Here is a 17,740-nt window from a genome sequence, read left to right on the forward strand (position 1 = left end):
AACCGACAGAGACAGACAAAAGGGGAAATAATAGAATGCAGTGACATGAAACTAATAATACTGATCAGCATCTTGCCTCTTGTGCCAGCCTAACTATTGCTAAGCCTTTTGTGGATATTGCAAAATAAAGATTTTTAAAGAAGGTCTCATAGTAGAAGAATGAGTTAGTTTCATGGGTATTTACATAGTGAAGAGCCTTAGAGAAATAATAGAAGTGCTTGTTTGCAATATGTTCTCTCATTGTGGTCCAATTACCGGTGGATTTTGATAGCTTAATAGTAAGACATGATGGTAGACAACCATTAGGAGTCATCAAAGCAAAGCGAAGTAGTGTTACGTGACATGGTGGAGATAGGCAAGTCAGGATGGAGCAGAGAGGTAATGACACAGAGTAGCATTAGCAAAATATCCTTCTCAATTCCCCAAATTTCTGTAAAGATCAAGGCAAAATTACATCTGTTAAGTCATGGCTGGTGAGCAGGTTTTGAAATAGCTGAGATCTTTGTGGATGGTGGAGAGAGAAAGGCTGTGTCTCAGATATGATGAAGAAGGAATTAGTGGGATCATGGTCTTCTAGGGTCAGACATCACTACTGATATCAGTGCTGATGTAGAAAAAGGTATGGAGAAGGTTCTCTGAAGATGATTAAGAGATTTCTTGATGTTTAGTTTGAGATGATGGTTAGATGTCCATGAGGTAGTATGAGAAAAGAAGAGATCAGGGTAGAAGTAAAGAGTCTGCAAGGAGGAGCCTAGAAGTGGTAGCCAGATTTCTGATGAAGTTACTTGGTATTCATAGAAAGAAAGAAAAATTGAGGTTTGGAAGGGACATCCAGCGATCATCTATCCGAACTCCTGGTTGAAGCAAGGCTAACATCAAAGTTAGATGACGTTGCTCAGGGTGCTCCAAGGTTGCTTCAAGGATGGAGATTCCATCACTTCTCTGTGCAGCCTGTTCCAGTGCAGAGCCACTGTCCTCATGAGGGATTCTTTCCTTCTTTCCAATCAGAATTTCCCTGCCTGCAGCTTGCCTCTTGTCCTGTTATTGTGCACCTCTGTGAAGGGTCTGGCTCCACTTGCTCTGTAACTCCCCTTCTGCATAGGTAGTGGAAGACTGCAGTTAGATCCCCACCTTAGCCTTTGCTTCTCCAGGCTAAACAAACCCCATCTCCTTCACCTCTCCTCATATGTCATGCTTCAACCTCTCAACCATCTTAATGGACATCTGCCGGACTCTCTCCAGTTTGTCCATTTTTTTTGTGTACTAGGGAACAGAGAGTTGTCCACAGTTCCAGAGCTGGCCTCATGAGTGTTGTGTAGAGGGCAGTCACCAATTTCTTTGATTTCTTGGCTATGCTCTTGCTAATGTAGCCCTGTATGCCATTAGCCTTTTGCTGCAAGGATGCACTACTTCATGTTCAACTTGTCAGGATCTGCAGGATCCTTTTCTGCAGAGCTGCAACCTCTGTAGACAGTCCCTAGCCTGTGATGATACATAGGAGTCTTCTGTCCCAAGTGTGGGACATTGTATTTGTCTTTGTTGAACTCTTGAGAATCCTAGTGACCCATTCCTCCAGCTTGTTGTCTTTTTGAATGGCAGCCCTGCCCTCCAGTTTGCCAGCCACTCCCCCCAGTTTGATGTTACCCATGAATTTGCTGAGGGTGCAGATGTTCCATCATCAAAGTCATTGATGAAGATTTAAACAATAGCAGCCCCAGTACCGACATATGAGGAACACCATTCATAACCGGCTGTTGCTAGTCTTTGAACCATTGACCACTTGTTTAAGCCCTACAGTGCAGCCGATATTTTTTCCATCATGTAGTCTACCTATCCAGTGCATACGTCCTCCTTTGGCTGCCAGGATACTAGAGGAGGCTGTTTTAAAAGCTTCACTGAAGTCAAGATAAATAAGCTCCACTGTTTTTAAGGAATAAAGAAAGACACTGAAGACCGGGATTTGAACCTCTGCAGGAAGCTGGAAGTTTCTGGCTAACAAAAGGAACAGTTTGAGATTAATGTAAATGTACTGGGGAAGACTGACTCATAGAAACTATGAGAAGAAAAGACTTCAAGATGGTGATTATGGCTGATGATGGTGTTTTAAGCTCATTTATTTGTTTCCTATATTTGACATGTAGCACTTCTTAAAAAAGCAATGTGCTCTTTTTATGACTTATCTCAGTTTGCACTAAGTATTTTGCCAGTGCAGTTTTCTTTTAAATCGTGCTACTTCTCTAGCTATGTAATTGCTGTGGGAGGCTGTGGAAACTGTCTCAGACCAAAGTTCTCTCAACAAACGTGATTTATTGAATGTGGCACTTCCAAAATAGTGCTACAGATGAAAGAGCATGACCATTGCTGGCTAAGAAGGAGCTTAAAGTCGGAAAGACTTTAAAATGATTAATCAAGTGTTATTGGCCTAGAGAGGATTCTTTGCTAAGCATTGAGACCTCTCCGAATCTAGATCCAGGTTATGCACTTTTTATGTAAGTGTACTTCTGAGTTATGGTGGTTTACTATTACTTATCCTTGTTTCTGGCTGCTCGGTTGCCACGTGTCTTAGTGTTTATTCTGAGTCACTTTTTCCTTTGCCATAAAGGTAAAATTATCTTACATAATTGGCAAAGAAATCTAGGAACTGCCAAATTTGTGCTGATGTTAGATTAGGGCTGTTCAGAGTGATGAGACAGTGATTACATTACGTGAATATCTACAACACTACTTACTACTTAGCATTTGATATTACCCAACTACTGATAAAAAGTATCTGACTGAAATTGTACTGTTGTCTATAAATTGTAGATTGTGGTATATAGTTCTGTCATGGTAGTACAGCAAATAGAGTACAGCAGTTACTCTGATAAAAACTTCATCATAGTGTGATTTGTTCCAGTTTTAAGGGCTTGCTTTTAAATTGTAGTGCAAGTGATTACATGGCTTAAAGGATTGGCAATGGCATTATGGAGACTTTCACCTTTAGGTTAGTGGTATACTGACTGCAGGGTCAGAAGAGTCCAGCTATTATCTGTGAGGGGCTGCATGAAATAAATTGGCAGCCTCAGTCCATTTCTAGAGAACAGGTGTTATATCCCAGGACTCTAGCCAAAGTTAGCTATTGCTGCAAATAGGCAGTCTATAAAATATATATAAAACTTGAGTTTCTCATCCAGTTTAGTGTTGAGACACATAACAAAACAGAGGCAAGTCTGCATTTTTTAAGCCAGTATTTGATTTCATCTGTGATTGAACCTAAGACCTTAGCTTTCAGGGACGTTGCTCAAGTTTGATTATTACTATGCTCTTTGAAACACCCAAATTTTCCTAGTTAAAATCATTTTCTTTGCTAGATAGGAAAATCATTCTGAGATGGTATTTGTGGTGCAACGTAAGCTATAATTTATGGTTTAAAATACGTGGAATAGGATTCACATTTATGCACTTTTTAAGCTTAAATATTTAAGTTGTCTAAATCAGTGCAAACGGATACGTGCTAGCTTTTATTGCATCATTGTTATGCATTTCTCTAAAATAAAAATATATTGATATTTATTGTTTTGAAATCAGTGTGTTCTAGGACAATGGCTTCCAAAACCCCAGTCGGATTCATTGGCCTGGGTAACATGGGAAATCCAATGGCAAAAAACCTGGTAAAACATGGATATCCAGTTATTGCATATGATGTGTTCCCAGAAGCTTGCAAAGAATTTCAAGACTTGGGTGCTCAGGTATAGTAATAAACTTTCTTTATTTTAACAATAACTGTATGTATTGAATGGTTCTTGCATGTGATTTTTTTAAAGTAGGCTATTTTTTTTTCTTGGTGAAGAGTACATTCAAAGCTAACAACAACTTAGTGAATGCACTCTGAATCTATGGGGTGTTGGAGCATAGACATGGTTCCACCCTAAGTCTTTGTCATGCTATTAACCAGAATTGCTACCTTGCTGGACTTCTGTAGCTGTTTTTTTTTTTTTCCCCTTTTTATGAGACTAGATTGACAGCCTGTTCTTTCACCTCCTTCTTTCTCCTGCTTCCTCCTCCCCCAGGTCTAGAGGGCTAGTGGGCTGCTTTTCATCTGGTTCCTACTTTGACCTTTTTAGGCTGGGTGACCCTAGTTAAAAATTCCTGCTGGCATAGCTCTGAGGGTTATAGGGACATTCGAGCTTTCCCACTGCTTCAAGGTGCAGTCCTCAGGGGCAGAGGAAAAATCCAATTATTTAAGTGGCTATTCTCTTGGAGGCGAGGAAGGTTATGGTGAGAGAAGAGGAAGGAATGAAAAGGAAAAGGGAGGGAAGGAAATTGATCACATTAAGGAGGTTTACCTTCCTGCCATATATATACCTTGTGAAATCTTGGCCCCATTCCAGTCAGTGCTACTGCTTTTGTTGACTGGTTAATAGACCCAGAAACCCATTCAGTTCCTCACATGGTTGTGACTGTCTTTTCTTAGTGTCTGAAACTTATTCGTATGGTTTTGACATACTTTAAAGCTATAGAAATTTAGACAGTTGCCATTACTTATGGATGCATAGGTACGTAAGACACTGAAACAAAAGAATATGCAAAGATAATATTCTGCTGTGACAGTGTAGAAGATAGAAGGAATTTATCCAGCAGTGGCCAGGAAATTGTAGCTAGCTAGAGATAGAACTGTATGCCTTCAAAGTCGAAGCTATTGGAGCTAATGGCAACTGTACTGAGTGAGGAGATGATATTGAGATTTCTGGAAAAAAAAAAAGATAGTGTGCACTTGTTGATAATTTATTGAAGCTCCCCTTGACTAATCACAGATTTTTAGCCTTAATAAGTGGAAAAGTAAGCTTTACAGCTTGCTTTCCTGGCTATTGTATTTATTTTGTTAAAACAGCTAAGACCCTCAGGCATGGAACAGATCTCTCTTGAGTAAGAGGTTAGGCAAATAGAATAGAAGTCTGTTTTGAACAATTGATTGTATTTTTAATTCCATTTCTGCAGTGGGATTCCTTTGCTGTGGCTGATGATTTGGATAACTTATTATTGCCTTAGTAACAGAATCTTTGGCATCCACTTCTAGACTTAACATGATATTAAAAGCAAACTCTAACACTTTTAAAAATAAAGCCAAAAGCCTGTTTTAAGACCGTAAATCACTAAGAGAATACACGAGCAGGCTTAAATACAAATAAAACACACTTAAAGTAAATATTTGAACATAACTTTCTTTTCTTGATCTATAGGTGTAAATCCTACCCCAGCAGTTTTTGCAGGACTTGGAAACTTGTGGGTCCAGGGGACCTTGTAGAAACTGCTGTAGAAGCAACGTTGGGCTCCAAGGGCTGCTTTTCCTTTGGTCTGACTTGTAGGGTAAAAACCATCAGTGTTGCAAGGGTGAACAGATGCCCCCCAGGAGACGGCAAATGTCAAGTATCCATTGTTTAAAGCTAGCGCTACTGCAAGGGTACATGGAGGATGAGAGATGTTTGATTGTAGGTCTGCATATTCTGTGACTCCATTTGCCCCTGAAGTAATGAAGAGTAGCATATGTCAGGAGGCAACCACCTTCCTGCTGCTGGTGAACAGGGTAAAACTGGCTGAGCAAGACCATATGGAATCAGTTGGGGTGAAAGTGGGAGAAGGTTGCAAGGTTACTGACAAGAATACTGAAAGGTGCTGTGAGCAAGTAGCCTGCCTCTGCCCACTTTCTCTACTGTTTTCTTCCCCTCCTTCATAGTTATTCTCTTTCTTGCACAGTGGACTGTGGGTGTGTCACCCAGTTACTATGCTTAAGTGTACGTATCTTTGACAACGTGGAAGTTTGAGCGTTACTGAAGTCATCTGATGTGCAAAGCAGCGTAAAAAATTGAGCTTTCTACTGGTGTGTTCAGTGAGAATGGGATTTCAGGCAAGCAGAACTATTAACTAACTTGTAGTAAATATAAAGAAAAAATTATGGAAGCATTTTGGGATGTTACAAAAGTTTCCTCGAACTGGCTAGTATCAGAACAGATGCTGAACTTGGTGGGCTGCTACTCTAACCCAGTATGATCCATGTTAGTAATTTGCTGTCATTTGCTGGTATTTGGGTGTGTTTTTTAAAGTTGCATACGCGTTCTTAATGACTTTAAATGCTTAATGCTTCTTAATAGCTTTCAAATTGTTTATTTCTGACACAGGAAGTTCCAAATAAAAAAAATTTTCATATGCTACTTATTGAACCAGCTAGGTAGATTTCCTCTGGGATTATTAATCATATTTGTTACAGTATCAAAGAGACAAGAATAACATTTCCTGCTTTAATATACTACCTACTTCAACATAGAAAAAAGGTTTTCCTTTATATGGTTGTGGAAATACTGACACAGTCTGCGTACTTTTTTAATCTCATTTTCTTCATTTAAAAAGAATGTTATTATTTTGAAAGACATGGATGGAATGAATGCATTTCTGTACAGATCATTACTGTACTATGTCTTCTGTACATCTGTGTTGCTTTAGGCATTGTTTAAATCTGTAAGACAACAATAAAACGGCTATGTCCTATCCACACAGCCAAGTAAAAATGTGAGGCTGCCATGGTTTTTAAGTTTTTCAACTTCTGGTTGAAGGATAAAAATGAGCCACAGAAATCTTCAGCTGGTAACTTGCAAACCTTTGAGAATACTGGAGATAATATTTTCACATAAGAAGATGTTTGTAAATCCAGGTTCCAATTACGTGCTTCCTCTCTACTCCTTTAATAATACACTTTGGGACTGAACTGAACCAGAGATACTCAGAACTAAAGACATAGGTGTCATACTCCTGTATGAAGAGCTAGGCTCTCCACTCTCCAGGGAAGTCAGTCATGAAATTAACTAATCAGGTATACAAGCTTTTCTGCTTATAATTGCTTCATTTATTCTGCCTAACTTTTGTTTTAGTTTGGACTTGGATATGTTTCCTTTTATAACTGTGCATTATACCAGATGTGTTATGCAGTATTAAGCTTTTCTTTCAAAACAAAAACTACATGTTCTAAGTCCCATCTATGCCAATTTCTTCTCCTCTTTTTTTTTTTTTTTTTAATTCATGTAAGAGACTTGTTCAGTGGATATTAACAGTCTTCCCATGGTTATTGTAAAATCAAGACTTTATCATGCTAGATCTCAGAAGTCCTTCAAGAGATTATTTAGCATGTCTTCTAAATGCTCTTTTTGATGCTGAGAACTTAGAAATATATTGTATGTAAAAAGAATATATTTACATAAGAAGTGCCTTTTAATATCAAAAATAACCGAAAAATGATAACAAATGCCTGTAGTTTTAAGTAGATAAGGAATGATGAAATAAGGTCATTGATTGGTTGATTTGTCTACTTATAAAAGGGAACCGCATTTTCAGGTAGCTGTTAAACTGCAGTTTCTTTAGCCCTAATTAATTTCCACACCATGCATTGTGGAAATTCAAATTCTTTCACACTGACTAATAAGTATGTAAAAATTTTTGCTTAAGATGTTCTTTGAAGTTTAAAAACCTAAGGCATGTAATAGAGCTAGCAGAATAAATCATTATAATATTAATGGTACTCTTTATTATTAATAGATTCAGCAACAATAATTGTAAAATACTACCAACAAAATCTACTTTCTGCTCTTCTTATTTCTGCTTGGAACCTAATTCCTTTCAGCGGAACTCCTTGAATGGATGAAATAAGCAAGGTTTGATCCCTGTGGGCTGAAAAGAAAAGAATAAGCTATAGTCTCTGGGTTTTGTTGCTCTTTTCCCTAAGCTATTAATGTATTAATAATGCTTTTTTAAAAATAAATGAATTATTTAAGACTAAGACAAAAATATTGCTGCTACATTTGCCAATGCCATATGGGTGAATTTCTGAGTTTTGTCACTGAAGTCAAAAACCCACTGCTTTAAAGTTGTTAGTATTTCACTTGTAATGGATATATCTTAAATACTATACGGCCGGGCCCCGAGAATACGCTGGCAAAGGTAAGATATCTTTAAAGTAAGGTATGTTTATTTGACAAGAAATAATTAACAATATATTTTGAAACTTGTTTAGACATTTCTGGTAAAGGATGCTTGAACTGGTAATTTTCTATTTTAAAAATGCCAGCTATAATATTGTGAGAAATATCAGTTAGTTTATCTGACTATTTTTTAAGGTGAGGTTCAGAGGTATGTTACGTCTTTTTTTTTTTTTGTCTTTTTTTGCTCAGTCTCCCTCTGTTCCAAGGCTGTATATAAGCTGAAAAAAAACAGGAGAGAGAGTTGTGATCAGGAAAAGAGGCTTTCAAATAGCAAGCGCCCATTTTGGAGTTTAGAAAAGTTGGATATAGGGGTTTTAGACAAATTTTATTTTACAGCTCAGTCCCAAATGTTATTTCTTTTCATTTGTGGTAGGAAAAAGTTTTTAACTAAATAAAAGAGTAATATTATGAAAATAAGCATAAGTTATACTGGATTTATTTGTAAAACTGCTAAACTTTTAGACTAGGGAGAAAGGTACTTATTCAGTATAGCTCTTTCTTTCTTCTTTTTTAAATCCAGACATTTTCAAGTGACTTAATCTTTTAGTTTGTGTATGTCTTGTTAGCAGTAGTCTTACTGAAACTGAGTTCTTGAGTCATTAGGTATCAGATATGTTGCAGGTTTGCTTCATGAGCTGCAGTTCCTAATTATACAGGTGTGGTTGTACTGGTAGCAGTTTAAAAAGTGTAAATTATATCTGATCTTTTTTTTTGCAGAAATATTTTAATTTGAATGATCTTATTATTGCCCTCCAATTTTTTCTTTTTTCCTTTATTAATTTTGTTGATTTATTAAGCCCAGAAAATAACATTGAAAGAAATAATTAAGTATTTGTTCTTGATAGAATCTAGAAAATATGTATTTTTTGGAACAAGCTTATCTGGGCTTGATAAGACAGCTGTAGTGAATGCCTAATTTCTAATTATATCATTGGTGGCCTCATTTTACTTGTTCAAAAAAACCCTGAATTCAGTCTGTCACAAAATCTGACTTTATTTGTAGATGACGTGTGATAAGGTGACAACACAGATTTTGCCAGGACAACTCTTTTGTCACTTCATGGCTTTTAATGTCTATCAGTTGCCATATTTTATTAAATTTTAAGTTTGGCTGGAATGGTTTTATATTCAAAAAGCTTTATCCATACCTGTTTCCCACTCTGCAAAAAGCCTTGGAATTTGGCAGCCTTGCTCACAGACAGCCAGAATGTGTGTACATGACTGCTAATCTATTCCCGGTAATAACACTCAGTTGTATATGAAGATACATACTGCGGGTAGCCTTAAATTTTCCTTGTAAAAGGAGCCTTTCTTGTGCTGTGCGTAGCAGGACTTGGGGGCAGGTGTCCAGGAGGACTGATTTATTAGTGTTGTCCCTCCTCAGAAACGTTGTGGAGGGCTGTTTTGTGCAGAGCCATGGCCTGGAGTAAATTGAAGATTCGTGAATGAGTTGATGCTTGCATGCCCATTGATGAACGTTCTGGAGGAACATCCATGACAGGATGTCCTTTTCATTTTTTTGTTTTTTTTTCAGTTACTGACTTCAATAAATGAACTTTTCCATTAGGAGGGCAGAGTTTGTCTTGTGTTCTGTTTTTTTCACCTAGCTTAATTGTGACTGATGGCTTGCAAGTGATGATAACAAATTCAACAAATATGTTTTTCTTCTCTAACTTTTTCAAGAAGCATAAGCTTACATAAAATTTTCTTTTTTTCTTTAAAAGGTAACGGATTCTCCAGCAGATGTAGCAGAAAGAGCAGACAGAATTATCACCATGCTGCCTTCCAGCCCCAATGCAATAGAAGTTTACACAGGAGCAAATGGAATTTTAAAGTAAGAATGTGCTCTACTCTGGAGAATTCCCACTCATACCCAAAGCTATATTGCATTGGTTATCAAATGATCACTGTTGCTTTAACTCTATTGCTGTGCCTTGGTGCATTTAACTTGATGCTCTCCTGTTCTCTCACTATTGTTATTTCTAATTACAAGAGTTCTCTTAAACTGCGATTGATTTTGAATTGTCTTGGCTAAGGTCCTATTTTATTTTCAGTAGACTAATAACTTATGTGAATTTGAGATAACTTACTATTATCTAACTTCTTAGCTACATATTTCTTTTACTATAATGTATATAGATGTTTTAGAAACAGACAAGTATAACTAGAATATTTGCTGGCAATAATTATTTGTTCAAACGCTTTTTTCTTTGATTTGAAATCCTATAAGTAAATGTTCTGAACAGATGCCATTGAGTCTTATAGTATTGAAGTACAGTAACACAGAATAGCTGACAAGGCTTTATTGATTTCTACTCTTATCGTCTCTTGTCTTGGCAGACACCTTACTGTTGATAAAGGGATTTTAAGGCTTGTAAGTAAAAGTGAATTGTAAGGATTTTTGAAAAGTCAGAACCATTAATGTATCTAATGTTTTATTTAACTTGAAGCCAAATTCTCCTATTGAGTACACAGAAGTCCTGTCTACATCTATTCATACTTAAGAATGAAGATCAACATCACAGCTGACCCCTTGCTTTATTAGAGATAATAGGCTTTTCTTTTTTTGTGTATAGTTGGTGATTTATTCAGCTTCTCAGTTTGTCTTATTGAAAAATACACAGAGGTATCTTCAATAGTAATATGTTCTAAATGTCTTGAGATTTCGAGCCAGGTTTCAGGTCTTTAGAATGGATCTTGAACTGAAGTACTGATTTGTAGAGCTGGTTAAAGATCTGGTCTGTTGTATGTTTTATGATAATGCTTCTTGAATACCTGAAAGGGTAGCCATTCCCTACCCATTCTCCAAACCATGAATTATTTTGCTTTGGAGATGATTAGCTTCAGATTAACATTTTTATATCTGATTGATTTGATAGGGAAAAAATATTTGTAAAAACAATTTGTCTAAAAAATCCGTTTTGCTTTTTTCTCTAATTTAAGTAGGTTTTAATCTTGAGGTTTGAGGAGAAAAACTTTTTCACTTTGGTATTTTCTTCCCTGTTTGTTATGCAAGAAAATACCTAAAGAGTTTCTTTAATTTGAAACAGTGTTTAACTTTTGTAGAGGGATTTCCACTGAGCTTAAAATCCATTATTTGCAAAATTCTAATAGTGGAAATGCACAGAGTTTCTGGGCTTGCCAGATTAATAAGTAGTATTTGAAAAGCTCTTCAATTACTGATGTGTTGCTCCTAGCAGAATGTCTACAGCTACTCAATACATTTGAGGATCATGTAGGATATTATTGCTATCCTGCTTTATAAAGTAAAGGAGTAAATATTACTCTACATAGAGAAGAACAAAGTATAGTAGATTGTATAAAACTGTTGAGAGCTCTATTAGTAATGTATTGTGGGTGTTATTAAGGTGCAGTGATTAGAAAATGACAGAGGAGAGGGATGTTCTGTTCTCCTTTCAGTGTAGGAAATACTAATTGACTTCTTCCATTACTGTCCTTAGTTTTGTTCCTCACAAAGCAGGACTGAGCTGATCTAAATATCTGTAGCTTAGACTCTTCAGGGAAGAAGGCTAACTGGATCAGTCCCACAAAGCTGGGCAAACAGCTGTGGGAAAGTTGTATCCAGGATGGCAGTGCTTTGAAGACTGATTGGCAGTACTTACTCTTATAATACAGCCAGTTAATCTTTTGAGCTCCTGGGTGTGGAAAACACTGAGGGGAACAAAGGATATGAAAAGCAGTCAGATGCTCCTGCAGGAAGAACATCCCTTTTTTGTTGTTGTTCAGGTTTGATTGCATTTTGAATCATTCAAAACAGTGCTGTATCATGAATTTCAAGAGGAATAATTGGAGTATATGTACTCAGCAGATCTTGCTCGGTAGGGTTTCAAACTTTGTGTTTATTAGTGTACCAAAAAATATCTGCGTTGTTATCATGCTGAGGAAAGCCATTGCCATGGTTATAGCTGCAGATGTTTTATGCTACAAATACTTAATAATAATTAATCTTTGTTTTAGGAAAGTGAAGAAAGGCTCATTGTTAATAGATTCCAGTACTATTGACCCTGCAGTTTCAAAAGAATTAGCTAAAGCAGTTGAAAAAATGGGAGCTGTATTCATGGATGCTCCAGTTTCTGGAGGTAAGTCTTCATTAACAGTTTCCCTCATATTGAACAGGTTGTCTCTTTGTTAGTGATTCTAGCCACCAGTTTGTACCCTTGTTGGTACAACTTGCTTTCCTTCGCCATATATATATTATTTTTTCTTTGCTCCATTACATATAAAAGAAAAAAAGGCTGTCTGTTTCGTTTGTGACATGGACATATGTTTATCTCTGTATGAAGAGCTTGATGCTTTCTAAGAATCAAGGAACAATATTGCTTGTAATCTCTTGGTTGAAAGCAGTGCTGTAGCAGTAGAAAAGAAAGCGGCTCAAACTGATAAGCCTCATCTTTCAGTGCTGTGTATTTTTGATTCTCTCCTGCAGCTGATTTACATGCTCTTTTGGGAGCAGCTGAGGAAGGCTGGTGTTATTTAAGAAGCTACTTGTTATTTTAGGAATATTTTTAGGCTTTAGGAATATGCTTTTATGTCAGTCCTGGAGAAATTGAGATTTAACATGGCATGATACAATCGTCCTTTTAATTTAACTTCTTTCAGAAAGCCATCTCTTCAGTCTCCATATATCTCTTCCTGTTAGGGAAAGACTAGCTTGAGAATTTGGATTGCTGTTAATCAGTTCTGCTGCTTTTTAGTTAGTTAAGAAAGAGAGAAGGAAGAGAGGAAGAAAGCAGTACGTTGTCAAGAAATGGCTAGTTAGGTAAGAAGCTTTCCGCTGGTTTTATATCACACACACATTTTTCAGCTGTTATTTGTTCTTGATGTCGGAGACTACTAACTACTGATCTCTGAGTATTGCATCTCTCATAAGAAAGAATTTAGAGCAGGCAAGTCTCTAATTTTGTGGATGGAAGAGAGCAGAAGCATAAAATTAAGGTTTTGAAAACAAAACCATAGCTGATTGTTATTGTTGAATTCTTGTCTAAAACTCCTAGAATTGGAAGGTAAGGAAAACCCATTTTGTGTAGGAAAATCTTGGGTTATTTTACAGTCCACTTTAAAAAATAATTTAAGTGCTGTTGTGAGTGAGCCTTCTTTATTTTTTCTGTCTTCTTGAGTTAATTTGGATAGCTATACCTTAAGAGAATAAAGATGCAAACAAAAGGGTAGGATTTGGCCTTAGGGAGTTTATCAAAGGCATGATGTACAAGCTAGGAAGAGCGCAGCCTGAATTTCAGATCAGTAAGGTAAGCGTAGGTAAGGAGTAAAATTAATCATCTTTTTAATTTTCAACTGAAAACTAAGGCAAGATTTGGCAACACATAAGAAGCCAAAATTTTCATTCAAGTTCTGATGTGAACAGCAAGTAGGAAAACCCAGAGGATATTGAATGATGTCATGGGGAAGACAGGATCTTGCTTCCCAGCCAAAATACTAGTTCTTGTTTTGTAAAGTTAGATAACTTGTTAGCCTGGGAATTAAAAACACAGAAAAAAATATGTTGTGGGTGGAGTATATATCCGATCTTTTTCTAAACATAGCATGGCCTTCCACTTATCATTTGGGCAATGCTGACATCTTTTATGTGGTTCTCTTCAAACTCTGTTCCCCCAAATAAGTTGTTTGCCTGAGGGGATTAGTTATCTTTTGAAAATTCTGTAATTTATTTTTGCCCAGAAATTTTTGCTTAAAGGCCAGCTATGCTTTAACTACAAAGAAAGAAAAAAAAATAAGATTTCAAAACAACTAGCCGTTATTTGGGTTTTGTTTCCAGAGAAAGTTATAATGCTGAGACTGGATTAATATGATAACATTCAGTTGACTAGTCTGAATACAAATGGCTGTTTTGGTGTTTAGTGGTTCATCTGAATACAAATTAATTGGTGTTTAATGTCAGTTACAGATTGAGTGATACTCTGAAGGAGGAGGGAAGAATTGATATTTAGCTTGCTAGTAGATAATATGTTTGTGAATACCAAGTAACACTCTGTACAAGTCATGCCTAAAGTGGGCAGTTGATTGATATGTTGAGAAATGAAGTATGGTAGGAGAATAAAAGATAGAACTTTAATGTTTGTTTTGTTTTTTATACCTTTTAAGACCTAACACATCATGTCTTTGGGATATTTTTGTATGTTCTGGTTGCATTATTGGCCACTAACAAACAAAGAAGGACTGGTGGAAGATGTGAAGGTTGGGGGCTGCCTTGGCTGCAGTGACCATGAGATGGTGGAGTTCAGGATCCTGCGAGGAGGCAGCAGGGCACCAAGTAGGATTGCAACCCTGGACTTCAGGAGAGCAAACTTTGGCCTCTTCAGGGACCTACTTGGAGGAATCCCATGGGTGAGGGCCCTAGAAGGAAGGGGCATTCAAGAGAGCTGGTTAATATTCAAACATCACTTCCTCCAGGCTCAAGAGCGGTGCATCCCTATGAGTAGGAAGTCAAGCAAAGGAGGCAGGAGACCTGCATGGATGAGCAAGGAGCTCCTGGCAAAACTCAATCAGAAGAAGGAAGTATACAGAAAGTGGAAAGGGGGACAGGCCACTTGGGAGGAATATAGGAACGTTGTCAGAGTATGCAGGGATGCGACGAGGAAGGCTAAGGCCCGTTTGGAATTAAATCTGGCTAGAGATGTCAAGGACAGCAAGAAGGGCTTCTTCAAATACATCAGCAGCAAGAGGAAGACTAGGGAAAATGTGGGCCCTTTGCTGAATGGGGTGGGTGCCCTGGTGACGAAGGATGCAGAGAAGGCAGAGTTACTGAATGCCTTCTTTGCTTCAGTCTTTACTGCTCAGGCCAGCCCTCAGGAATCCCAGACCCTGGAGGCAAGAAAGAAAGTCTGGAGAGAGGAAGACTTTCCCTTGGTCGAGGAGGATCAGGTTAGAGATCATTTAAGCAAACTTGACACCCACAAATCCATGGGGCCCTATGGGATGCACCCATGAGTGCTGAGGGAGCTGGCGGACATTATTGCTAAGCCACTCTCCATCATCTTTGAAAGGTCATGGAGAACAGGAGAGGTGCCTGAGGACTGGAAGAAAGCCAGTGTCACCCCAGTCTTCAAAAAGGGCAAGAAGGAGGACCCAGGCAACTACAGGCCAGTCAGCCTCACCTGCATCCCTGGAAAGGTGATGGAGCAGCTCATCCTGGAAGCCATCTCCAAGCATGTGGAGGACAAGAAAGTGATCAGGAGTAGTCAGCATGGCTTCACCAAGGGGAAATCATGCCTAACCAATCTGATAGCCTTCTCTGATGGAATGACTGGCTGGGTAGATGAGGGGAGAGCAGTGGATGTTGTCTACCTTGACTTCAGCAAGGCTTTTGACACTGTCTCCCCTAGCATCCTCATAGACAAGCTCAGGAAGTGTGGGCTAGATGAGTGGACAGTGAGGTGGATTGAGAACTGGCTGAATGGCAGAGCTCAGAGAGTTATGATCAGTGGCACAGAGTCTAGTTGGAGGCCTGTAGCTAGCGGTGTCCCCCAGGGGTCAGGACTGGGTCCAGTCTTGTTCAGCTTCTTCATCAATGACCTGGATGAAGGGACAGAGTGCACCCTCAGCAAGTTTGCTGACGATACAAAACTGGGAGGAGTGGCTGATACGCCAGAGGGCTGTGCTGCCATTCAAAGAGACTTGGACAGGCTGGAGAGGTGGGCAGAGAGGAACCTCATGAAGTTCAACAAAGGCAAGTGCAGGGTCCTGCACCTAGGGAGGAATAACCCCATGCACCAGTACAGGTTGGGGGTTGACCTGCTGGAAAGCAGCTCTGCTGAGAAGGACCTGGGAGTGCTGGTGGACACCAAGTTAAGCATGAGGCAGCAGTGTGCCCTTGTGGCCAAGAAGGCCAATGGTATCCTGGGGTGCATCAGGAAGAGTGTTGCCAGCAGGTCGAGGGAGGTGATTCTCGCCCTCTACTCAGCCCTGGTGAGGCCCCATCTGGAGTACTGCGTCCAGTTCTGGGCTCCCCAGTACAAGAGGGATGTGGCACTACTGGAGCAAGTCCAGCGAAGGGCCACAAAGATGATTAGGGGACTGGAGCATCTCTCTTATGAGGAAAGGCTGAGAGAGCTTGGCCTGTTTAGCTTGGAGAAGAGAAGGCTGAGAGGAGATCTTATCAACGTGTACAAGTATCTGAAGGGAGGGTGTCGAGAGGATGGGACCAGACTCTTTTCAGTGGTGCCGAGCGACAGGACGCGAGGCAACGGGCACAAACTGAAACACAGACACTTCCATCTGAACATGAGGAAAAACTTTTTCACTGTGAGGGTGACAGAGCACTGGACCAGGTTGCCCAGAGAGGTGGTGGAGTCTCCTTCTCTGGAGATATTCAAAACACGCCTGGATGCAATCCTGTGCAAGGTGCTCTAGGTGACCCTGCTTGAGCAGGGGGGTTGGACTAGATGATCTCCAGAGGTCCCTTCCAACCTCAGCGATTCTGTGATTCTGTGATTTGTTAAAACACTAAATGGAGAAGTATGCTTAGCTCTCTAGAAGTTGGCATGCATTGTTCTGCTATGAAATACAGTATCCTTGGTGGAGGTATGAGTGAGGATGTTTGTGGGAGGTAGGGAGGAGGAAAAGGAAGCAGCATGTCTGAACTGTCATCCTTAGACCTGTATGTTTACTGGCTGTTATTGGCAGATTGCTTCACTTCTGGTTTGGGGTATTCGGGTGTTGTCTAGCGGACATTAATATTTTTCTGCACTGTGAATAGGTTATTTCATGAACTAAGTAATATTTGGAAAATTGCTTGGTCTGTAAACCTTATGGAGAAAATACTGGTGATTTTAATCCTGTCCTGATGTTGCAAAGGAAGTATCGTAAGGCCAGGAGTTAGTGCCAGATTTTAGAGGCTTGTTTGCAGCCTTACTACTGAAAGATTCTTGTTCTTTTTCAGAATGGGTCTATGCTGTGTTTTTAGTGTGATTGGCCTATAACATTTACTTGCAGTTCAGAGTCAACACTCAGTAAGCAGGAGTTAATGCACCAAGTTACTACAGTGTTATTTTGTATTAACTAATTTTGGAAAATACTTTTATCCTTGTAGTAGCATGCAGATTATGCTGTTAATACTCTCTAGAGATAGCAATTGCTTTACTCTGGGATTAGGATCACTTGCAGGTCCACATGAGAAAGTTGCATTACAGTTCCCAGTGCTGCTCTGATTTGTGAGGTCTTTGTGAGCTCATGACAAATGAGGAAATATCTTCAAAATCTGTTTATTTTTGGCTTTTTTCCCTAAACCTAGAGGAGTAAACTGATCTTTTTGAAAAGATTGGGTTCTGCCTCTTTGTATGAATAAAAGGCTTTTAAAAGACAAATTACCACAGAAGCATAGAGAACATATTTACAAATGACTTCCATTAACACTGAATAGAATACTGGCTGAGCAAGGGATCTAAACTAAGGCTTTAAGAATTGGGTCAAGTTTGTCCCCCCACTGATTTCACTGAAAGTATGATACAGATTCTCACCTTGCAGTTCAGAGCAAACTTTACTGGTAGTTTCACTGATGCTGCTGTCATATTTATCTCTTTTGGATTTAGTGCACAAAATATATATTGTCTAAACTACCATGGACAAAATGATTTTTTTTATTTCTGATGTGATGCATTCTTCACTGTAAGTGTTGTAAGTGTTCAGATATTATCATCTCAATTAAGCTTTTTTTCCTTCCACTGACACTGAAGATGTTGTACTGCATTCTGCTGGAA

At 38.7% G+C, this 17,740-nt stretch overlaps 1 protein-coding gene across 1 annotated transcript in view; it reads left to right on the plus strand.

The window, feature by feature from the left end:
• Positions 1 to 17,740, plus strand: part of HIBADH (3-hydroxyisobutyrate dehydrogenase) — a 97,950-nt gene that overhangs the window by 5,002 nt on the left and 75,208 nt on the right. The window contains exons 2-4 of the mRNA XM_067291570.1: positions 3,568 to 3,728; positions 9,731 to 9,840; positions 11,985 to 12,106. Of these exons, the coding sequence (XP_067147671.1) occupies positions 3,568 to 3,728; positions 9,731 to 9,840; positions 11,985 to 12,106 (393 nt within the window). The remainder of the gene's footprint in view (positions 1 to 3,567; positions 3,729 to 9,730; positions 9,841 to 11,984; positions 12,107 to 17,740) is intronic.

The sequence above is a fragment of the Apteryx mantelli genome, chromosome 2, assembly GCF_036417845.1.
Source record: "Apteryx mantelli isolate bAptMan1 chromosome 2, bAptMan1.hap1, whole genome shotgun sequence".
NCBI lineage: Eukaryota > Metazoa > Chordata > Aves > Apterygiformes > Apterygidae > Apteryx > Apteryx mantelli.